The sequence below is a fragment of a genome, unplaced genomic scaffold, assembly GCF_019419815.1.
Source record: "Pyrus x bretschneideri cultivar Hongxiangsu unplaced genomic scaffold, Pyrus_bretschneideri_v1 Contig48, whole genome shotgun sequence".
NCBI lineage: Eukaryota > Viridiplantae > Streptophyta > Magnoliopsida > Rosales > Rosaceae > Pyrus > Pyrus x bretschneideri.
Window position 1 is genome coordinate 807,685 of NW_025999785.1, and position 23,857 is coordinate 831,541.

General features: G+C 38.3%; 2 protein-coding genes across 2 annotated transcripts; one reads left to right on the forward strand and one right to left on the reverse strand.

Annotated features, from left to right (window-relative positions):
* Nucleotides 1-8,733: 8,733 nt before the first annotated feature.
* On the forward strand, nt 8,734-12,329 carry LOC103968124. Its single transcript, XM_009381465.3, has 2 exons — nt 8,734-9,027; nt 10,396-12,329. The coding sequence occupies exons 1-2, from the start codon at nt 8,913-8,915 to the stop codon at nt 11,985-11,987; spliced, it is 1,707 nt and encodes a 568-aa protein (XP_009379740.2). The 5' UTR covers nt 8,734-8,912; the 3' UTR covers nt 11,988-12,329.
* Nucleotides 12,330-12,570: 241 nt separating this feature from the next.
* Nucleotides 12,571-22,716, reverse strand: LOC103968125 (protein CHROMATIN REMODELING 20). The gene is made up of 24 exons (XM_018642345.2): nt 22,420-22,716; nt 21,628-21,828; nt 21,400-21,462; nt 21,176-21,271; nt 21,003-21,095; nt 20,349-20,539; nt 19,912-20,269; nt 19,223-19,306; nt 18,715-19,134; nt 18,132-18,421; nt 17,888-17,978; nt 17,594-17,809; nt 17,076-17,195; nt 16,713-16,879; nt 16,378-16,519; nt 15,972-16,121; nt 15,830-15,885; nt 15,438-15,741; nt 15,053-15,188; nt 14,835-14,887; nt 14,380-14,606; nt 13,986-14,189; nt 13,417-13,749; nt 12,571-13,292 (listed from the first exon to the last, which is right to left on the reverse strand). Exons 2-24 carry the CDS (start codon nt 21,790-21,792, stop codon nt 12,914-12,916), a joined length of 4,338 nt encoding a protein of 1,445 aa, XP_018497861.2. The 5' UTR covers nt 21,793-21,828; nt 22,420-22,716; the 3' UTR covers nt 12,571-12,913.
* Between the last annotated feature and the right edge of the window lie 1,141 nt (nt 22,717-23,857).

A 23,857-nucleotide genomic window follows, 5' to 3' on the forward strand; every position in this document is an offset into this window, starting at 1 on the left:
ATGAGGTCACATATGTTTGTTGGTGGATATGTACGTTAAAAAGTTAATAAATTAAAAAATAAAATTTCCCACCACTTACATAAAAACACATAGTGTACCACTCATATTCTCATCACAATTAAAAATTTCTCATTTCCGACAGATAAACATAATGATGAAGCTAATGCTGTCCACTAATAATCCCATGATGTCCACTAATAATCCCACTAGCTGCTGTACAACCTGGACAACAGAAGGAATACTCCCAGCCAGACAATCACATGGCTTCTGACGCCTTTATTGTTGTTTAGTTTCTGCCACCTTTATTGTTGTTTATTGCATGCGTGTATATGCAAACTGTATATAAACCATGCTGCCATTGCAGCATCGGTAAGCAAAATATAAGTCATCAAAGACAATATTCTTTATGGAATCCAGAGCCATTTGTCTAACGACAAAACCTCCTGCATCTGTTTCCTCCTTCCTCTAACCCAGCAAGCTCGCGACTGTATTTTTTTTCTTTCTTCTTGTTTTTTTTTTTTTCTGCCTTCTCTTCTTCTCAAATTTTCTTCCGCTTCCATGGCTGCTTCTTCTTCTCTTCTTACCAGCTCCCTTCCTAATATTTCCTATCTGGTTTCCATCAAACTTGATCGAACCAATTACATGTTGTGGCTTGCCCAGTTTAATCCCTTACTTAAAAGTAATGATCTTGTTGCTTATGTTGATGGTACAAAAACATGTCCAACCAAGTTTCTTGAGAATACTACTACTCTCAATCCCGAGTACGTAACTTGGCAGCGACAGGACCAACAATTGTTGAGTTGGATTAACTCAACTTTGACACCCAATGTGCTTTCCATCGTCGCAACCTGTGACACATCCCGAGTTGCTTGGGATACTCTGAAAACACGTTTTGCTTCTCAATCTCGCACCCGTGTTCTTCAACTTAAGCACCAGATGCAGTCCACTAAAAGAGGTAACATGTCCATCACAGACTATGTTGATAAATTAACTAACTTTGCTGATCAATTGGCTCTTGCGGGAAAACCTGTTGATGACGATGATCTTATGGAGCTGATTTTGAATGGTGTTGGTCCTGCTTTCAAAAGTATAGTTACTTCGGTTCAAGCAAGAGAAAATCCTATGAGTCTTGACGATATGGTTGCTTTGCTCTTGAGCGCTGAAAGCCGTATGGACGACTATAGCACTACTTTCAGTCCTGATCACACCACTACAGCTCTCTTTGCCCCTTCTGGCTCCACTCCCAATCCTGGTCGTGGAACCACACTTCACCGAGGAAATGGTCGTACATCCTCATTCCGTCGTGGTGGTTTTCAAGGTCGTGGCTTTTTTCAAGGTCGCGGTGCTGGTAATCCTTTTGTTGGCCGTCGTGGTGGTTCAAACAGTGGTTTGTTTCATGGTGGATCCGGTCGTGGCTCGTTTCAGAATCGAGGACTTCTTCCTACACCAAATGCTGGTCTTCGTCGCTCTTCCTATCTTCCCAACCATGCTGCGGATGCTCCCTCTTCATCTAATATTTGTAACTATTGTGGTGATCATCGTCATTCTACCGCAAATTGTTTCAAGTCTCCTTTTTCCGAAGGCCGCTATCCACAATCTCATGCTATGATGGCTGCCTCTCATGTGGTTAATGCACGATCCCCTACATGGTATACCGACAGTGGCGCATCGTCACACATCACCAATGATTTAGCTAATTTGAGCCTCTCCACAGAATATATTGGCCAAGACTAAGTCGCGGTTGGTAATGGTGCAGGTTTGTCTATAAAGCATATTGGTTCCGGTTTCGTGTCTCAATTTCCTTTAAATTTTGTGTTGCATTATCCTTCTGCTTCTGCTAATCTACTGAGCGTTCATCGCTTTTGTTGTGATAATCATTGCTACTTCATTTTCACTCCTATTGATTTCTTTGTGAAGGATCTATCCACGGGGAAGACGCTTTTCCACGGCAAGAGTGAGAATGGATTGTATCCGTTTCGTGTGGGTTTGTCGAAGTTTCCTTTCAAGAACGTGGCATTATTTGGACAACGAACCTCTTCATTTATGTGGCATCAACGTTTCGGTCATCCATCTCCTGCAATTTTTTAAAAAATTATGTCCTCTATTCCTATTAAGGATTCTAAGTTCCCTAGTTTTTGCTCTACTTGCCCATTGGGCAAAAGCACTAAATTACCATTTGCTTTGTCTCCATCAGTTTCAGTTTGTCCTCTTCAATTGATTCTTTGTGATGTTTGGACTTCACCAATTGTCTCTGTTAAGGGTTCCAAGTATTTTATAATATTTCTTGATGATTACTCTCGTTATACTTGGATATTTCCTATGAGATTTAAACATGAAGCTTTTTCTTATTTTCAAAAATTTAAATTGCTTGTTGAAAATCTTCTATCTATCCATACTGTTTATAAGATAAAATCTTTCCAAACTGATGGCGGGGGTGAATTTATGAGTAAGGAATTTCAACAATTTTTAATTAATAATGGTATTGAGCACCGGTTAACATGCCCTCATACTCCTGAACAAAATGGTGCTGCTGAACGGAAACAACGCCATATTGTTGACATGGGTCTTACTTTACTTGCCACTGCTAAAATGCCTTCTTCTTTTTGGGTGGATGCTTTCAACACCTCAGTTTATTTAATTAACCGTCTTCCAGCACGCCAATTGAATTATGTTTCGCCTTATGAAAAATTGTATAGTCGCAAGCCCTCTTATTTATGTCTTCGTGTTTTCGGTTGTGCTTGCTTTCCCTATTTACGCCCTTATAATAAAAATAAATTGGAATTTCGTTCAAAAAAATGTGTTTTCATTGGTTACTCACTTCATCATCAGGGCTATCGCTGTTATGATATGTCAAATGGACGAGTTTATTTGTCACGTCATGTGGTTTTTGATGAGGAAACTTTTCCATTCGACAACCCTACACAATTCTCCTCAGTCTTGCCGACAGAAGCTTACTCTCCCGTGGTTATCACTCCTTCTCCCTTACCACCTCTCCCTCAGGTACCTTCATCATCTCATATTTCTATTCCTCATACTCTAACATCCTCTTCTAGTGCAGCACCTCTCTTCCCCTTGCAACCTTCCTCAAGTTCACCATTGTCTACACCTTCGCTTTCCTCGCCACTTCATTCTCAACCTGCTCCTGATAGCTCTGACAGTTTGATTTCCATTAATTAGGCTCCTCCACCTTCCTCAGCTTCTGCTCCCCATCCCATGCTCACTCGGTCTAAATTTGGCATTCGAAAACCAAACCCCAAATATGCTTTATTGACATCATTACAAGCTCCTGATTCTGAACCAACCTCGTTTCGCGAGGCAAATCAATTATCTCATTGGCGTGATGCAATGACATTGGAGTTTAAGGCCTTGAAAGCTGCTGGTACATGGGAGTTGGTACCTTCTTCAACTGCTACTCATGTTCTTCCTTGCAAGTGGGTCTATCGCACAAAGCGGAAATCTGACGGTACAGTGGAGCGATATAAAGCTTGTCTTGTTGCCAATGGATTTCATCAAACGATGGGTGTTGATTACACGGAGACGTTTAGTCCGGTGGTTAAGCATGTCACCATTCGTCTGGTTCTTGCCCTTGCAGTTTCTTATAATTGGCCTATACGCCAACTTGATGTCCAAAATGCGTTTTTTGCACGGGAATCTCTCTGAAGAAGTTTTCATGAAACAACCACGTGGTTTTGAAGACCCCGAGTATCCTCATCATGTTTGTCGTTTACGCAAGTCCTTATATGGCTTGAAACAAGCCCCAAGAGCATGGTTTCATCACTTTTCTGAATATCTTCTTGATTTGGGTTTTGTGGCATCACAAGCAGATCATTCTCTCTTCATTTTTAATAATCATGGAGTATATTTGATTCTTCTAATCTATGTTGACGACATCCTTATCACAGGCAATCAATGCTCTCATGTTGACTCCCTTATCCATGCACTTGGTCAGAGTTTTTCTATGAAAGATTTGGGACCCCTCCATTTTTTCTTGGGTCTTGAAGCAACTCGTGGAGCTGATGGGTTACATCTAAAGCAGACAAAATATGTTCTCGATTTGTTGCAGCGTGTAGATATGTTGGACGCCAAGCCTTGTGCTACTCCAGCTCAATCTAGCTCCCCACTTCATTCTCTTGATGGTGTTCCCTTGCCTAATCCTACCAACTACCGCAGTGTGGTCGGCGCTCTGCAATACTTAACCATCACCAGACCTGACATCACGTATGCAGTAAATCAGGTATGTCAGCATATGCACCAGCCCACCTCAGTTCATTGGATTGCAGTAAAACGCATCCTTCGTTTCTTAAAAGGCACACCTGAGGACGGGCTTCAGTTTAGTCGCGGCGGTACTGATTTGGTCGAATTTTCAGACTCGGACTATGCTGGGGATCCAGACACTAGACGCTCCACTGGTGGTTTTTGCATATATTTTGGTCCAAATTTAATATCTTGGAGCTCCAAAAAGCAACGCACAGTTGCTCGTTCAAGTACCGAATCCGAATATCGGCAGTTGGCCATCACGGCAACTGAACTTGTTTGGATCCAACAACTGCTGCAGGAGCTTTGCATCCGTATTTCGACTCCTTTAATTTGGTGTGATAACACAAGCTCCATTGCATTGGCATCTAATCCCGTGTTCCATGCTCGAACAAAACATGTTGCTGTGGATTATCATTTTGTGCGTGAGCTTGTAGTGGCAAAGTCATTAAATGTCTATCATGTGTCTACTACTTTTCAGATTGCAGACATATTCACCAAGGGCTTATCTGCTGATCGTTTTCATTTCTTAAAGTCCAAGCTCGTTCGTCGTCCGCTCATGAGCTTGCGGGGGGATGATGAAGCTAATGCTGTCCACTAATAATCCCATGATGTCCACTAATAATCCCACTAGCTGCTGTACAACCTGGACAACAGAAGGAATACTCCCAGCCAGACAATCACATGGCTTCTGACGCCTTTATTGTTGTTTAGTTTCTGCCACCTTTATTGTTGTTTATTGCATGCGTGTATATGCAAACTGTATATAAACCATGCTGCCATTGCAGCATCGGTAAGCAAAATATAAGTCATCAAAGACAATATTCTTTACATAATAACACCGCCATTTTCTTCAAAAATTCTTAGCAAATCCTACCATTACCAAGAAGAGTCTATCTCAATATTAAGCAATAAACAAATGCCATTTGTAGTTTGCAGATATCGATATCTCGTCCTGCAACTCATCCTTCTTCCCCCTCACCGCCTTCCATGCCGCCTCGACGAGCTTCACATCCCCATTTCCTACTCTAACCTCACCCACACTCTTCAGCAACACACACAGCGTCTCCAAGCAGCCTCTTCGTATACTCCAAGTTCACCTCCTCCTTATCCAAAACCGCCTCCGAACCAGCGGCGCCGCGAATGCGACACTCCGAACCCCCCGAAACGGTGAAAACCCGACTGCATAGCAGAACAGCGCCAACACCACCTGCGTCGCAATGCGCTGGGCGGAAAGAGCCGGCCTTTCTTCTTCCCTCGAGCCAACACTTCTGGAAGCTTCTAGAAATCTAAAAAGGAGGGGAATGCGCGGAATTGGGAGTGGAATTCGGGGGTGTTTCGGGGATTTGGAAGCGAAAGTTTGTATTTTGATGCGGCGGTTGACGGCGAAATTTGAGAAGCGGGGATTTCGGGACAGCGAGAAGCAGTTGGGGAGGGGGCGGAAGGCGAGGATGGAGTCCATGGTGACGTGGCCACCGGAAAGGAGTGAAGTTCCGGCTGGAGGTGAAAGCCATCAATGTTGTCGGTTTTTCCAGTGGGAAATGGATTGAATAGAAAATGCTGAGGAAGCTGGAGGAGGAGTGAGCACTGAAGAAAGTTTAAAATTTGGGTCAATGGCCCAAAAGTATTTGGGTCAGAATTTAGAATTTGATTGACATATAAGCCCAAAAATAGAAGAAAATTGCGGCCGAATTTTGTCCTATACAAATAAAGCCCAATATAATCAATTTTGTTTAGAAATCAAATCAGATGGTTCTATTTCTCAATCTTTCAAACTTTCTTCTAGTCTCCTACGAAACCAAGGTCGAAGAGATTGAGAAAAATTAGTCATTCACAATCTCTGGTGAATGATCACTCAACTTCACACACTGTAAATAGTAGTCTGTGAAGCAGATTACAACACCTTTACTCACATGATTGAGCTTCATAACCACCAATCATTTTGATGTCTTATTTAGTTATAAGCGTGCGCTACTAGGATCGGCACCAATTTTGTCTCATTAAGCTTCATAAAAAATATCATTATTTGAGGGAAAACGAGAAAATTTTATCTATGTTCTCGTCTCGTAACCTTCTTTTTGTCCGCTCGACTTTCATTTTGGTTTTGAGCAATCATAATCATTTAAGACGTGCCAATTTGTCTTTAAAAAACTATGCCAGTTTTACCTCATCTTTCCAACTTGAATGGACGAAAATAACCTCAATCGTCAAATTCGATAATATGTTACAAGTTGAAAGGTTTAAAAAATTTGGACGCTCAAAACTACATTAAAAGTCGAAATAATAAATCAGAAGAAAGAACTAAATTCACAAAGCACTGCTAAAATCCTTTTTTATTTGTTGGTGGAATCAACGTCAACGTTCGATGAATTATGATTTATATTCTACCTCTTGTTTTATTCAATTTTGATTTTATTTTTATAAATTATTTTGTGCCAACCATGTTATCTTCGTGTAACATGTACTCCGGCAGCTTATATTCCTTTTGAATATTTGAAGTCCGATGTGGCGGCTTTAGACTTTTAATTCAACTATTGCGACACTTGATATGGAATTGAACATAGGACGATAGTTAAAGATGGATTTAGATTTGTTCTGAAATTTTGTGTTTGGAGTTAGCAGAGCGTTTAAGAGAGTAAGGAGATCTAAACCATTCAAGTTTTTGAGTTTTTGTAAAGGGGTTAGGAGGATGGGCTAATGACTCTCAATCCGTAGACTCGGACACAAAACTTCAAAATGAATCTAAATCCGTTAAAGATGATGAGCAAGATTGTTCTCAATGTCATAGATATTTGGAAGACAAATAGTAATATTGTTGGAAGGCAAAATTATAATAATGTTGAACTATAGAATGGACCCAATTTGATAGGATAGCATGCAAGTGAAAGGGCAACTTACAAAAAAGCCAAAAGCATCAATCTTTGTCACCAACAAAGCATCTTTGCATATATAATCTAGTACTTATCCAACGGCCTTACTTGAAATAAGGGGCTAATTTCACATATTATTTTTAGTTTCAACATTATTTTTAAACAAATTAAATAAAAATAACGAATATGACTAAACATAAATGAATACATTACCTGCACGGAATTGCCATTGCAAAAACTTAGTTAGGTAGTATCACAAACACTTTTATGTAAATTAGGTGTCAATCATTAAACAGTGAATACTTTTGAGGAGTTGATGATTGTGGGATGGGAAATATGACAAAAATCTTGATTGTAATTAGGAGAAGAAAGAGAGTACACATAGACGTATTGTTTTTTTATAGTATTTTTCTCATCGCGTATCACAATAAAAAATAATAGCTCAAGACTCAACTTACAGCCTAGATTTTCTTGTAATTAGAAGTATAACCCTCAAGAGAACTCTAATTACACTTTAAAAAGTTGTAATGATTTAAAGTCTTTGTTATCCTTCCTTTCTTTTTCCAAATACATGTGTTTATTACGTATAAAAAGAATTTGTAATATCACGTTGTATTCAATTTAAACATATCAAAAACCTTTTTATTAATATTTTATTGCATTTAAAGTCATAGGAGTATTGGACAACTTAATACTACGGTCTAGTGATATTTCTATTTATTTGTGAGTGATAAGTCTTAAGTTCGATTCTCGCCAAAGGCTAATTTGAACCACATTATTACTAGCTAATTGTGAAACTAAACTTACTCTCCTCTTTAACATTGATAATATAGTTTGTTCAAAAAGAAAAGTCATAGGAATAATGTAAAAAAGTACTTTTGAAGAATAGTCTCCAAGTCAAAGAATATCCTATGGTCTTGTTCATTAAAATAATAAATGAATTTTTTCAAGTTCAAAGTTTTTGTTCTTTGGTAAAGGTAGGCATAAAAATATACAGAATTTATAAAAACAAATAGGGAGTTTATTCAAGAGATTCAGTGCACTCATAACATGTGTCAATATAACACATAGAATAATATAAGTGGAGAAATATTAAAAGTTAAATAATCTTTAATTATATCATAAGATGTAATGTGCTGACTTATATTTTGATTACATGGAATATTTTTTTATTAAAATAGACAAAGGAGAAGAATTTATACGTCACAACGGAAAAAAAATGGCCGCTTACTAAAGTGGAAAGAAGAAGAAATTACATGATACATGTACACTATCACAAAAATATATATAACTTTTATCTATTTTTCAAAAGTATTTTATATATTTATGTTTATTAATACAAAATATCTCGTGACAGTGCAGCTATATAAACTGTTTTGAAAGACGGAGAGGGTGAAGGAGATATTTATTAAGCAAAGGCTTCACAAAAATTAATGAAGACAAAGAACGGAACTTGAAACGAACAAACGCCACCACCTTCCAAGTGGAAAACTCTTACGCAAAAGCAAACAACAAATCAAACCGAACCAACCTCCACCAGCTCTCTCTCTCTCTCTCTCTCCTTCCTTTGTATTCACTCAACCTGCTTTTCTTTTCAACTCTCTCTCTCTCTCTCTCAAGACTCAAGTGTAGAGAGAGAAAGGAAACAGCTTTCTTTCTTTCTTTCTCTCTCTAAAATATTTCAGAAACATGGTTGGAGAGAGAAATTTGAGAGGGTGAGTGAGGAGGATCATAATCTTGGAGATACCTTTTTTGTGGGTTGTTGAATTTGAGAGAGAGGGGGTGAAGATGTTGGGGTGTGAGTGTTGGTGGTGGAGGAGCAGTGACGACCAATTGTATGATTACTCAGAGCCGCAGCCGCAGCCCTTCTCTCTGCCTTCACCTCTTCCACACTGGCCTCAAGGTAATATTTCCCACCAAGATCCTTTCTTTCCTAAACAGAAGCACTTTTGCAGTTAATCACTTATCCCTTGTAACTGCTTCTTTTAATGGGTTTCTTGAGGTTATCTATCTTGTTTTAGCTAATTATTCTTTTTCACAAGAACTTAATTCATCAGATTTGCTATATTGTGTTTGTTTGAAGGATATAAAAGTCCCCTTCGGAAATATGACAAACAACCAAAATATTTAAATGTCAAAATAATTATTGCGTTTTAACTTTTATCCTATCAATATATTTGGTCTTAGTATTTTTAATTTGTCTAAATTAATCTTCGTTAATCAATTCTAAGCAGTCCGTTAAAATCTAATTAAAATTAACATGTGCTTTGTAAAAGGACAAAAATGTGAATGTCTCTTAGTTGACGGAGAATGACATTTAAGCTAATATAATATATTAAATGATTCACTTCTAACTGGTTCAAGATTTTTCTTTCTTTACCTTGTACTCTTGATTTCTTTCATATGTTTTTTTTTTCAATTTATTTGTCTTTGTTTGGTGGTCCAACTTTGTTTTTGAGTAAATAAATTAATTAAAGGCAGTTTAGTTTTCCCAATAAGCTCAATGCCATGGGGAAGGAGGAGCCAAATCTCTCTTTCCTTCCCTTCTCTTTTATTTGAACGATTACGGTTAAACCACGTCAACATTTTATATTAATTTTTTTATAAAAATAATAAGACAAAAACTAATACGCTAGAGGAAGGGAGAAAAGGGGACGAGAGTAGGAGGGAGATAATTCTACTCTCATGGGCGGTGCCTACTGAGGTTCAGGTGCACATATTTTTGCAAAACTTGCAGCTCCCCCTTTCCCCCAAACATCCCACAAAGTCAAAAGGAGAGAGTTTTTTTTTTTTTTTTTTTAAATAATTTGGAATTTTAACAAGTCCATGAACTTGGTCAATATTTGAAACATAGATTTGCAGAAAAGCCTTGAAAGTTGAAGTTCTTGGAGTTTGAAAGCTTCAAAGTTCTAAATTTTTTATGTTCTCCAATAGTCCAATGTTTGATTAAAATGTCAAATTCTAAGAAGTTTCAAAGTTGTAAAATCTTCCCTAATTACACGGAGGCCGCGTTTGACACGCGGAAAAGAATTCATAATGTAAAAGTTTGAAGCTCGTCTTTAAGCTACATTTGAGGAGCTCGATTTCGAGTTTCTTTGAAACTGTTCAAAATTAATGTTTTGCCTGAACACAGGTCCAAGAAGAAGGAAGATTATAACTAATAAACCTAGAACACCAATGTCATGCTGAGTTTTACCATCACGTTTTATGTAAATGTTAATGTATTGTTATGAACTCGTTTTCTGATCAATGTGTCCCGTCAATTCTTCAGGCGAAGGATTTGCTACTGGAAGAATACGCCTCGGAGAAATTGAAGTTATCCAAGTCACCAAGTTTGAGAGCATCTGGAGCTGTAGTCTGTTGCGTGGCAAATCAAAGGGTGTCACCTTTTATAGACCTGCAGGGATCCCCGATGACTTCTTTTGCCTTGGTTACTACTGCCAGCGGAATGATCAGCCATTGAGAGGGTATGTTCTTGTGGTGCGTGAAACGGTTGCCAAAAGGGTGGAAGATGGTTGTACTCGAGGCTCAGCATTAGAGTTACCGGCTTTAAAAAAGCCGGTTAACTACTCATTAGTCTGGAATGCGGATTTAAGTAATAATGGTTGTGGTTATATTTGGTTGCCAAACCCACCTGTTGGTTACAAGGCCATGGGTTTTGTGGTCACTGACAAGCCTGAGGAACCCAGCCCTGAAGAAGTTAGGTGCATACGAGAAGATCTTACAGAGACTTGTGAAACACATGATCGGATACTTGCCATGGATTCAAAGTTGGACCAATTTCAGGTGTGGAATACAAGACCCTGCAAACGAGGTATGTTCTGCAGTGGTGTTTCGGTTGGTACATTCTTTTGCAGTACCTACTTGGATTCCGATGAAGAGCTAGAAGTTGCGTGCTTGAAGAATTTTGATCCGTCCTTACACGCAATGCCAAACCTGAACCAGATTCATTCACTAATTGAGCACTACGGCCCCACAGTGTTCTTCCATCCTAATGAGGTTTATTTGCCATCATCAGTACAATGGTTTTTCAAAAACGGGGCACTTTTGTACCGGGAAGACACTGCGAATGGCGAACCGATTGATTACAGAGGCTCCAATTTGCCTGCTGGAGGGGAAAATGATAGTGATTTTTGGATAGATTTGCCAAGCGATGATGAAGCTAAAAATCTGCTCAAGGCCGGAAACATAGACAGTGCGGAGCTATACGTTCATGTAAAACCAGCATTGGGAGGAACTTTAACAGATATTGCTATGTGGGTGTTCTGCCCCTTCAATGGACCGTCCACCATTAAAATTGGTTTGGTAAATATTGCACTGAACAAGATAGGCGAACATGTCGGTGACTGGGAGCACTTCACTCTCCGAGTGAACAACTTCACGGGAGAACTCTGGCAAGTGTATTTCTCAGAGCACAGCGGTGGCAGATGGGTGGATGCTTTTGACTTGGAGTTCATCGAAGGGAGTAAGCCGATTGTGTACTCATCAAAACACGGTCATAGTAGCTATGCTCATCCCGGGACTTACCTCCAGGGTTCATCCAAGTTTGACATAGGAGTAAGAAATGACGCTGCGCGGAGCAAGTTCTTCATTGATTCGAGCACCAAGTATCAAATTGTTGCGGCCGAGTACCTTGGCAATGGCGTTATATCCGAACCATGTTGGTTGCAGTATATGCGAGACTGGGGTCCGACCATTGTGTATGATGGACGATCGGAACTAGATAAGTTGATTGATCGCCTTCCGTTCTTTGTTCGATTCTCTGTCGAGAACTTAATCGAGTTGTTTCCTACGCAAATCTACGGCGAGGAAGGGCCAACTGGCCCTAAGGAGAAGGATAATTGGGTAGGAGATGAAAGATGATAGCTCTTCCAAGCAAAATTGGCATATGAACTACTTTCTTTCCTTGGTTATGGATGGTTAATGGCTTGTGAAAGAATGTTGTAACGAGATTTCTTAGGTAACAAGCAATCGCGCGAGGCGGGGAAGTAACTCGACCCACGGTACTACGAAAGGGTTGTCGAACCTTGCCAGATGTATTTATTGTCTTCGGAAAAAATAAGTCCGGTAGGGATCCCGATAATCTCTTCCGGGAGAGGGGAGAAGGAACTTGATTCTCGATGAACGAAGGGGCATTGTAGGGAATTTCCATGGCCATGTCAATATTATGAAACACAGTAATCAAATTGGTTAAATTTCAATGAAGATTTATACGATTTAAAAAATTCGACAAGTTTTTTTTCTTTTTTAATTTTTTTTAAATCCTCGAGATTCAATTTCTCCACCGTACTTTCTGTCTCGCCTTTGCATTGAATTAAACAAAGGACGTGCACAAATAAAGAAATGTGTGCAGAAGAAGAAAAAATGTGAAAATCGCTTTGTTAAATATGGTCTCAAATCACACAATAATTAATTAATTAATTGAGAAAAAATCACAAAAAATTCATAGAAAGCAAAAAAGAGATTTTCATTGCTCATTTCATTGTCCTCAGATTTACACAAACCTATTTCTTTGGTATCAAAAGAACTAAAATCCTTTTTCTTCCCCCACCAAAACCAAAAAACAAGTATCCAAGGGGAAAGGGCTCCTCATATTTTGGACACTAATCAACACTCGATCAACAGCCACCACCAAACCTTATCCTACTAAGCGGGGTTGGCTGCAAGACTCGATCAATACACACAATAAAAGAATGTTCCAATTTCCCAAATTGTGTTCAAGGGGCAACGATACAATTGGACCATTTACATCGGACAAAAGACGAGAACAAATCGGAAGGCACTCCCGTTCACCTGAGCCTGCTATCTCGATTGTGCTCCTCCCAGCTTAGCTCGCGGCCACATTCCCCACACACAGTAGTGCAACCCTGTTTTGTGCCCTGACTTCTTAGCGTCAGCAAATGCGAAAGGTTGGTGCACTTCCGCTGCACAAAAGCATTCTTCGCCTTGGATTCAGCAAGGATGCTTTTCTTTGGTGCAGATGACGCAGTATTTGATGCAGCTGGTTTTTGGTCGATTGCAGATTCTTTGAGAGGAATTCTCCGCACTTCCTCCCATCCAAATGATTTCTGGTATACTTCCCAGGCCATGTCTTGCTCCTCCTTTGTGAGCCTTTCTTCTTCATTCTCTTGCAAAAGGGTCTCATGTTCGTGGAAATTTGCAATCCACCTGAAAACATGGTAGTTCATGCGTAAGAGGAGGGAAGTATGAGTTGCCAATTGCGCCAGAGTAAAAGGCAATTACGCTTACCAACAGATGCTAAAGAAAACGAGAACAAAGAACAGGAGTGTACCTTGGAGAATGCTTGCCAAGTAACCTTTCCATGAGCTTGTCAGAAGAGCAACTTCCTTGAGAAAGAGGAACTACGTGTTTTGGCAAAATTTCCACTTCACCAGTCATACTGTCGTTCATGTGTCCGTTATCTTGGTCAAGCTCATGGTTCTCATCATCACCAAATTCAAAAAGATGCAACATCTCTTCCTTAGATATTGTCCTATGTACCTGTTGTCGATCAACAACCCTTGCAGCCAGGCCCTCCTTCGTTACCTGACGCTTATAAATTTTTTCTTCCATAGTTCCATGTGCCATCAATCTGTAAGCGAACACTGGCTTTGTTTGGCCATACCTGGAAATAAATAAATAAAACATATAATTTATGATGTGCCTGCCCTGCCGAAGAATGGAAAGTTGGCGTGATAAAGGAGGAATAATCATCAGGCTCGCTGTCTGGCACATTCGATGTATGGCAATTCTAAAAACAAACCCTCCCTAATGCTATATAGCCCCTAATCTACACTTTATCAAGGCACATTTACCAAACAAAAACTGAGTTAAGGACTGCAACAGAAAATTCAAACTCACCTCCAAGCACGATATATAGCCTGAAGATCGTATGTTGGATTCCAAGAACCATCAACTATAATTACGCGATTAGCAGCATATAGATTTATTCCTAATGATCCAGCTCTGGTGGAAATTATAACACATTTCACCCTCTTATTTAGGGGATCATTAAAGCGTTCAACCAGCTTTTGCCTTTCTGAGCCCTCTGTTCTCCCATCTAGCCTGAAGAGCAATAAAGAATCCAGTAAAAACGACGTAACCCAAATAATAGCTTTTATACAAAAGACATTGCAGCTACATCTGCAGGAAATAGTCAGAAGAAGGATATATAGTATGGAGCAACGACAAAGCTGAAAAGAAAAACCTAAGCTGTCTGTCAAACTGTAAATTGTTCTCAGAAATATGTACCAACCTGTACCAATCTTTTCCTTTCTTCCAAGACTTCCCTTTCTTCCCATGTCGAGGTAGCCTTGAAAGATAAAGTTCAATAAGGTCTAGGGTTGGTATGCTTTGGCTAAATACCAATGCCTTATCGCCCACATCAGAACTCATAGCTAGAATGTCAAGCAGGAGTACCATTTTGCCACTGTAATCAAGCTCTTTATAGTTATTTTCATGAAGAAGATCATTCCACCAATTCTGAAAAGAGATAAGGTTGTTGGTCAACATTACGCTCCACGAAAACAACAATAGTAATACAAACTACAAAGTAAAGCTTTTTTGAGAAACAAAGTAAAGCCTTTCTTATTAGTTTTCCTACTAAAAAAACAATGGCGTATTTCAAATAATGTCAAATGGACCGTAAAAGAAATGTAAAGAAGTGCATAATGAATAAAAACCAACATTATAGTTTGTCCAAATCCATACCTTATGAAAAATGCCATCTTTTTTTCCTGGCAAAATTTCATTCACATTTTTCTCTGCAAAGCAAGATATCTTACCATTGTTAGATACTTTTAAGAAAGTGTCGTCAAATACGTGAATATATACATTCACCCAATTGCATTGTATATCCAGTTCTATCATACACCAATACCGGGAACATTCATGCAAGTCCTGGAAAAAACAAGGAAAGAAACAAATACCTCCCAAACCCAAATTATAATCAATGTTTTCGTCACTAGAGCTGTCATCTGCAAGAAAATTCTCAACGGCATCTCCACTTCTCTCATAGTCTTTGTCGTCTTTTCTTAGTTGCACGATCCCTGGATGGTTCCATATCTAATAACCAACAATAAGGTCATATATTACAACTCGCATGAAAGACAGAGATAGACACACAATAGACTAGCAGACGATAATTAGCATTACATATAATGTCAATAAAGGTCTACGAAATGCTTAGGAGTCCTTTTGTGTAACACTAGATACTTTTGCGATCATGCATACATGAGTGTGTGAGCGAGTGAGTGCATGTTATTATAATGAATAATGGAAGTTGGGAACTTAACAAGTGTGCGAATCTATTACCTGAGCTAAGGCCTGGTAGCCGGCAAAAAAACTTCTCTTCCCTATCTTTTCATTATAATCATTGTCCTTGGTAAATCCATGGACATCAAGAAATCTCTTGTATAATTTCCTCTGTAAGGTTGAAAGTTTCACAGCTACTACAAACACAGTTTTTGGTGGTAAGTCCTTCTTCACAACAGTCATGTCCATTCTCTGAACAAATCCTTTCAACTGTTCATAAAGAATATGAGACCGTTGGTTCATGATTTTCACATCATCCACGGTTGAATTAGTATGCTGACCATACTCTATGGGATTTTGGAATCTGCATGCAAAGGGATGGAATTTTAAGATACATTAAAACAACAAAAATAAATTAGACAGAAAACAGGGTTTAAATGATGAAATCTTACCGATTCCGAAACTCATGGCTGCTTCCAAGAAAACCTTCCCTTACAAAATCAACCATCTGCAAAAAAATTTAAATTTAAATGAATCAAGATAGTAGGTTGCATGTAAGAAATGGCAAAATGAATAGCTTTCTGAGTAACTCACACAATAATATTCCATGAGATTGTTCTGAAGTGGTGATCCAGTTAATGCTATCCTTCTCTGGCATTTCACTTGTTTTAAGGCTTGGGTTACATCAGCCCTGGTATTCTTAATAACATGGGCCTCATCACAAACAAGTATATCCGGTCCATCCTGAGTTGGAAATGTAACAATAAGAAAGACTCTTCAAAAAAAAAAGATCACTTGGATCATGCTAAAGTATCAGTGTGTGCTAATGACAGTATGTGTTTAACAGCTTACAATCTATATATCAACTTGACAAGAATAATATTAATCCAGAAAGTTTGGTTTAAGTCCAACGAGTTGAAGAAGAAATAATGCACATGGTAACAAAGAATTGAAAAAGCATGGCGTGTAAAGACAAATATAGAGGTTAACGTCAACCTACCTGTAAGGCACGACAAATTTCTGTAGCTATCTGCCTATCCTTCACATGCTTCCCAAAGGATAAGTTTCTAAAAGCTGAGTAGCCAATTAGAAAAACACCACCCTTCCTTCTCCACTTTGCAAGCAACTCTGCTCTTCTATCCCTGACAAACAAGGGGAAATCATGTCAGCATCTTGGTGTCACCACTCACCATCTCCCCAATCGGAGATATAATTTGCTAATGACTGCAAGACATCCCTCAAAACAACAACTTCATTTCTTAATGCCATCATCTTAGATCAATGTTTTATAGTGATGAGAATGGAATGAGACAAAATAGATATATTTCAGCAAACCTTGACACATCTTCTAGCATGAAGATGCGAAGAGGCTTTAGTTCTGAAGGTCTCCACTTCATGAACTCTTGACGCCAATTGTGCAGCACATTCACAGGGGTGACAATAAGTGCGGTTTTTAATCCCAAATCAATACTTCTCATTGCAGTGTACAAAAAGGCTATGACCTACGAAAGCAATTTGACAAGTTATGCGGAGTATATCAATCAACCATTTAAAACAACCTTGCATTTTGCAAGATGGCTATTCGACTAGGCCGCTGGGTCATTCCACATGCACCAACACCTATTTCAAAACAAAACTAGCACATCTAAATAAATACTCACAGTTCTTGGGAAGAGTTTGCAATAGACAGAATAATACCTGAAAAGTTTTACCAAGGCCCATCATGTGAGCTAGAATGCAACCAAGACCTTTATCCCCAGCCTTCACTTTTCTGACTGACTGTATGATATTCTCCCACATAAATCTCACACCCGTAATCTGTAATAACAAATCAGACCTTTACTTCATGTTGCAAATTGTAACAAGGACAAGATAACAGCACTAAATCATTAAAAGTAAACGACACATAAAGCAATAACAAAAGATACTTAGTACCCTTAGCGAAGGAGATCAAATTAAGATAACCATGTGAAACAAGAATAGGTTTAAAAGAACATGGCAATGAAGTTCAAGTGAAAAAGGTGAGCCATGGAAATCTTATCATATGTGTCCTGACATGACACAAGGCAAACAATATACTGCCAGTTTTTCAATAGCTGAAAATAACTGATAAGAAACTGTCATTAAATCGGCTTGACAGTTCCTTAAGCAAACATAGCACAAGGGAATTCGTTCAAGAAAATCCAACAAACAAATAGTTAACAGATCAAGCAAACCTGATGAGCCTTCAATTTAGCTGAGATGCTTGGAGGAATTCTGACAGCTTCTTCACCTTTCTCCCTCACAACATTCACTATATAACCAGCTGATGCATCACCTAGCACTTCAGCGCTGGCGCCTTCGGGTAATCTCCCTTTACAGGTTGCTGAGCTCTTCATCTTAGATTTGGCAGAAAATTGTACTTGCAAAGACATCAAGCGCTCTTGACGTTCCTACAGAAGAAAAGTTTATGAAAAAACTTCTAGTACCACAACGTCTTTTTTTATTACAAAATCAGCACTAGATGGTACCTTTTCAATTGCAATTTTCCTTCTGGTTTCTTCTCCTAATTCAGTGTCATCAATGATCCTTCGAATTTTCTGCTTTCTCCTCCTCTTAGAACTGACACAGAGACAAAATATGTTCAGAAACACAATAATCTGAGAAAAACATAAGTATCCAATGCTGAAGAATAAAAGTTCACCGCTTTCTATTCAATAGCTACATGCCTCAGCAATGGGGAGGGAGAGAGAGAGAGCAGTATACTAAATATACCTTACAGTAACATCTATCTCTGAACCTGAACTATCTGAATCACTATCAGAGCTAGAATCTATCAAATCCCCACAACCTATTGCTTGCTCTAATTGTGACGTCAATGTCTTTAGAAGACTTGGGCAACAGAAACAACATTGCCAGCCAGAGGTCTGGGCATCAGATAAGCATTCCTCTCCAATATTCCTCTTTATACAAGTCGTACAAACCAACGTCTTGCAAGAGTTACAATTTACTAGGTCCTTGCTTTGTCCACACCACCCACAGTAACACTTAGAGCAATCAGGATCCTGCACACCTTCATAGGTCAATAAAAGATCTAGCATTTACTTGAACAAATTATATGAAATATTAGCATTAAATGATGTAGGAAATCATGTAACACTATAATTCCTTAATATGATATATAGAGAGTATTTCTAACTGAAGATATCTATTCACTAGATACTATAACATCAGTTGCTAATTTGCTGTTAATCAGTAATTAGGTCGATTCATTTAATTACCTGCACTCTCATAAACACGTTACACAAAATGTTCAGATAAAGAAAGAAGAGTCAAGAAAGGTTCCTCATGGCCATACCTTCACATGCATCTTTTCTTCCAATAAACACCTGCAATCTGCACAAACAATCACCTTCAGAAGTGGATGTGAACACACTTCGATGGCATGCTTACTGCAAGCAGTGCAGTAGAGCTTATCATTCAGACTCTGTGAAGGAAGACCACCACTGGCAGATATGCAGATATTTTTTTCCACATAGGACTGGTCCTCGGATTTTATCGCATTGCAGTCTGAATTATCTTTCAGTGGAGTGTCATCATCACTATCTATTATTACAGTTCGACTCCTCTTATTATCAATGTTTAGCTCCTCATCCTCACTCAGACGCTTGGAGCCTCTTGCTTCACTGGAACTAGTCACCGGAGATGCACCGTTACTCGTTATGCTTTCTTGGTCAATGTTATTAGCGATTTCCAAATCTTCATCAATTTTCTCGAACTACATTAGCACAAGGATAAACTCTAAAATGTTAATTAAACTGCAACTTGAAAATTGAGGAGCGAGATAGAGGGTAATGCAAGGATACCTGTTTACGTCTCTTTCGATGTCTCCTCCGTTTCAAACGAATTTGAAGCTTCCGATCAACATTTACATCATCTTCTTCTTTGACCTTTCAATGAAAAAGTACAGAAATACTATCAACTTCAGTAAAACTCAACTGGGTGTTAAAAAGAACATGTGTCTATGTTAAGTCTAATCGCAACATAGGATTAATTATCAACTGGTGAAAAAAGTAAATAAACATATTGACATATTCATATACAGAAAAGGTGAATCAAGTTTGTAACCAACATTGTACCAAAAAGACAAGTTTGCAAGAGACAAGAAGATGACCATCAGATAATACGCAGAAAGACATCCAATCAAATACCAGTAATGATAATGTTAGGTGCAACAAGACCACATAATACTCATTCAAAAATTGCACGAATATAGGGAGACTGAAAACCAACAGAGGGTTTATTAGAGGATTTCTATATGAATGTCTACAACCCCAGACAGTAGTGAAAACACTTTCGACATCTCCCAACTAATATCAATTACAACGTAACAGTCCCTTCCATGTTAATTTGTTTTTTTATATAAGAAACCAAGTTTTACTTTATAACAAAAGTTACATACAAAATGAAAACAAAATAAGTAAATGTAGTAAAATAAATTTGTGTGTGACATGAAAATATATTCAAATATGATGTTGGGACAACACAACCATACCTTCCTATAATTTTTCTTTTGTTCTTCAGTGAGATCCAGTTCTCTTTCGTTCGCAACAGCGTCTGCAACAAATGGATCACCAAAATTGCCATCAATGTCATCAATCTCCTCTACCTCATCAACCCCAGGGAACTTGAGTCCCATCTCAGCAGCTTGCTGTGGCGTACTGGCCAAATAAACAGAAGCCCAGTGCTTACTGCCAAACGAGGCACCACCCACAGTTGCACCATCAGAAAATAATTTGTTAAAAGAACCCCAGTAATCAACCTCAGCTGTCTCAACATCCTTGCTTCCATCTACAACTAGTTTTTTCTGCAGAAATCCACTAGCACCATCCTCCAATAGTTTACCATGTCGCCTAAGTCCACCAAGCAGAATCATGTACCATCAACTTCATAACTTGCAGAATCATTAGTGCTAAAAGGAAAGAACTGTACCTTCTCACAGGTCTGTGGGTTTGCAGATACTTCTCTGCATCAGCCCTTGACTCGGTAAATTCTCCAGTCTCTTGAGATCCTACCCAGTGTATCCGTCTTTTCCAAGCTTCAGTGCAGCAACCATTAGGAGCCTGACTTTCAATGCATTTATAAAGGCTTGGTAGCTCAATGCCGGCCCCATCAAGTTGTTCCTATTTACATAAGCATATAATGATAGAGGCCAGAAATTAAAAATACATTTCACTTGTTTATATATAATTATATTACCAAAACTGCAAAAGAATTATAGAAAGAATGTGGTTACGATCCCTTGGACACCCGAATAAGTCAAAAGGCAATCTATTTTATTGTCTTCTAATAAAAATAAAACAAATAAAGGCATTGTATGGAAGGTCCACAACACAAGATGACAGGTGTGCTAATCCCAATCATCTAATTATTTGGAGTTCTCATCAATATAAATGCAGCACTCAGAACCAAATGAGGGGTGATTAGCTAAATTCATATCCATCTTGTAGAAGTCACAAGAAGAGGCAAATCTTTCTCTCTACTGATTTATATTTTCAGCAGAAATTTATCGCATCAAAATACATGCGAGCTCTAAACAATGCATTAGAAGCCAAAGATTTACTCAGATTGAAGAAAGAAGCAGACCAACAAATGAGCACTCTCAGTCTCAAGTTCATCAAGCTCAGCTTGCCACTCTTCTATCAAAGTATCCATTTCATCCGCAACTGCTGCTTCCAACTATAGACAAGAAAAAAATGCATAAGTGATTGAAAAGGACAATGTAATCCAGAAGGAGGAATTTGGAGGAAGAAACTAACATCGTCTCCATGAAGGGTTTGGGCCAACTCCTCTCTTACTTCACTCTCCACTTTGGCAAGAGACTCTTTCTCAAGTGCCTCTTGAGCCTCTGCAGCCTAAATTGAGCGTCAAAGAAAAAACCAACAAATTAAGCATCACGTGCATAAAACACATATAAACGTATGTGTATTTGTCTGTATGCATAGTTGGAATCAACGTTAATCAGTAAGGAAAAAATAGATACCTTACTCTCAACCTCCAAAAATTCAGCAATAAGCTCCTCTATTTCTTTATCAGATAATGGTTCCTGCATACAAAGATCAAATCATCATATTTTTGAAAATCAAAAAGAGGGTTTCTCCCAAATATTAGACAATAGCACTAGAATGCGACAACAATGTCTAATGGGTTCGTAGCTTCATTGAGAAAATATATTACGGCAAAGAAAAAACTATCATAAGTGAGGACTTGCCTCTGGCTGCAATTTTCCATCTTCGCCGGATATCGGTACTTCATCAACTTCTGAGTCATCTATGAAAGAATCACTATCACTGCCACTAGAAGCACTCCCAATATTTTCCACTTGCTCGGCGTTTTCCTCCATTTGCTCCCCCACTTCCTCGTGGCTTTCCTCCATTAACTACTCAACCAGACCAAGCCTCAAAACAAGTACCTAAGAAGGCCAAAACAATGAACAAAACAGATCACTTTTTGTAACGCCGAGTTGCTCTCACCTAAAACCTTCCTACTCTCCGATAAGCGAAATTAGGAACAAAACCCAAATGATAACATCACCACCGTAATCAGTCTAATAAGTTGAGTGTTAAGACTAAAGCAACTCCAGTCCAACTCCTCAAATGGTAAATACATAATCTCCAACAGTCAAGGCAAAAATGGCATAGGAGTTCACACGAAAACTTCATCCGTTACGATATCATTGAATCCATTTACTTTTATGGATATAATAATCAAAGCTTCCGAAACCATTTTTTGATTCAACAAAGTGAAACCCACATTCCAAGTTACATAAAAACCAAAACTTTTGATATGGGGAAACAGAAAGATCAAATCTTATATCGTCCCCAAATAACCAAACGAGCAAAAGATCAATATTTCGCGCCGTTTCCATAAAAACCAAGCCACTCTCAGTACTTGGTATTTCCCATTTTCCACCGAACCGGTGTCATTTCACAGCACCCAACAAAAAGAAGAAGAAGAAGAAGAAGAAGAAGAAGAGGGAAGAAGGGAACCTGAAACCACTTACCGGAAAAGGGAAGGCCCACGTAACTACGGTGACGCGAGAAAATGCAGAGCCTTCGTATTCTCTCTCTCACTCTCTTTCTCTCTCCTGCGTGTGCAGAGCAGAATACGCCCCGCGTAGTATGTACTCTGTGTGATGTTTGAATTTGTTTGAATCGAATTGAATGGGGAGGAAAGAAATGGTTGATTTCCCCAAAAAACCGAAAAAAATTGGAAGAAGTCGGATGGGTTGGCAGCCTTGTTGGCTACATACACACGCACACTCGCAATTGTTTTTCTTTTCGGTCACCCAAATTGTGTGTAATTTCTAGATCTAGGGTTTTTGGTTTTGTGTTATTTTACGAATGGTTGGTGTATATTTATTTAGAAGGCCATCACGTCACATTGGGAAAGTGAGGGTTATTTGGTTAATTTGTAATGGTATTGGTGAATTTGAAAAAATTTAAGTCTAGCCACTCCCAACGTTTTTATATAATTTGCGAAAAACGCATACTATTATCGCACTTACGATATAACAAGAATTTACGAAGCTTGTAAAATAGAATTCGCCGCAATTTCTTTTTTTTAGATACAATATGCACTAAAATAAAATCATATTTTGGAGATATATTTCAAAATTTACTCTATTGAGTAAGATTTTTATTTTTTCGTAGTTTAGATATTAGGAAAGTGAGAATTATTTGGTTAATTTGTAATGGCATTTGTAAATTTTAAAATATTTAACGTTGTCACTGTCGAGATTTTTAATAAAATGCATACTATTCTTGCACTTATGATAAAACAAGAATTTACAAAGCTTATGAAATAGAATTTGTTGCAAATTTTTTTTCTAGATAAAGATTGCGCTGAAATAAAACTATCTCTTAGGGATATATTCCAAAATTTACTCTATTGAGTAAGATTTTTATTGTTTTCATTGTTTGAAACTCAAACTACGATTGGTTTAATGCTTAGAGCAGAAAATTTTATTGTGTAACGGAACACCATTATTTAATAAATAAATAAATAAAACTTTGATATTACATTTCAATGATTTATTTTCCAAATGCTCCAATATTCTTTTAGTATTCAAGATGAATCAATAATCGTAAATACTTTGTTGCTTTTAATATACAAATATTTCTCTTTTCGATATTCAAAGAGGTCCTAAATTTGAGTCTTTCTAAATAAACACAAACGTTAAATACAAATCACACATACACTATTTTGTTCACTGACTGAAAAAGTTCGCAGTACATTTGCAATGAAGCCATCGTCGAAGTGAAATAATGGAAGTATATTTTTTGCTCAAAAAAACCCAAACAAAACAAAAGCTAAAAATAGAAACTAACTGGACCAATTGAAGTGACCTGGCCCAAATCGGGCGGGCTTTACACCTGCAAATCTGCAACATGTCCCCACATGTTTTTATGAAATAATATCTTTTTTGACAAATTAATTTA

What these genes read in the sequence shown, in the direction of transcription:
- LOC103968124 (XM_009381465.3), top strand. Translation starts at nt 8,913, where the DNA reads ATGTTGGGGTGTGAGTGTTGGTGGTGGAGGAGCAGTGACGACCAATTG. An exon ending in TCTTCCACACTGGCCTCAAG is followed by an intron (nt 9,028 to 10,395) that starts GTAATATTTCCC and finishes TCAATTCTTCAG; the next exon opens with GCGAAGGATTTGCTACTGGA.
- LOC103968125 (XM_018642345.2), bottom strand. Translation starts at nt 21,792, where the DNA reads ATGGAGGAAAGCCACGAGGAAGTGGGGGAGCAAATGGAGGAAAACGCC. An exon ending in ATGCTAGAAGATGTGTCAAG is followed by an intron (nt 16,520 to 16,712) that starts GTTTGCTGAAAT and finishes CTTGTTTGTCAG; the next exon opens with GGATAGAAGAGCAGAGTTGC. An exon ending in AAGATGGCATTTTTCATAAG is followed by an intron (nt 14,607 to 14,834) that starts GTATGGATTTGG and finishes ATCTCTTTTCAG; the next exon opens with AATTGGTGGAATGATCTTCT.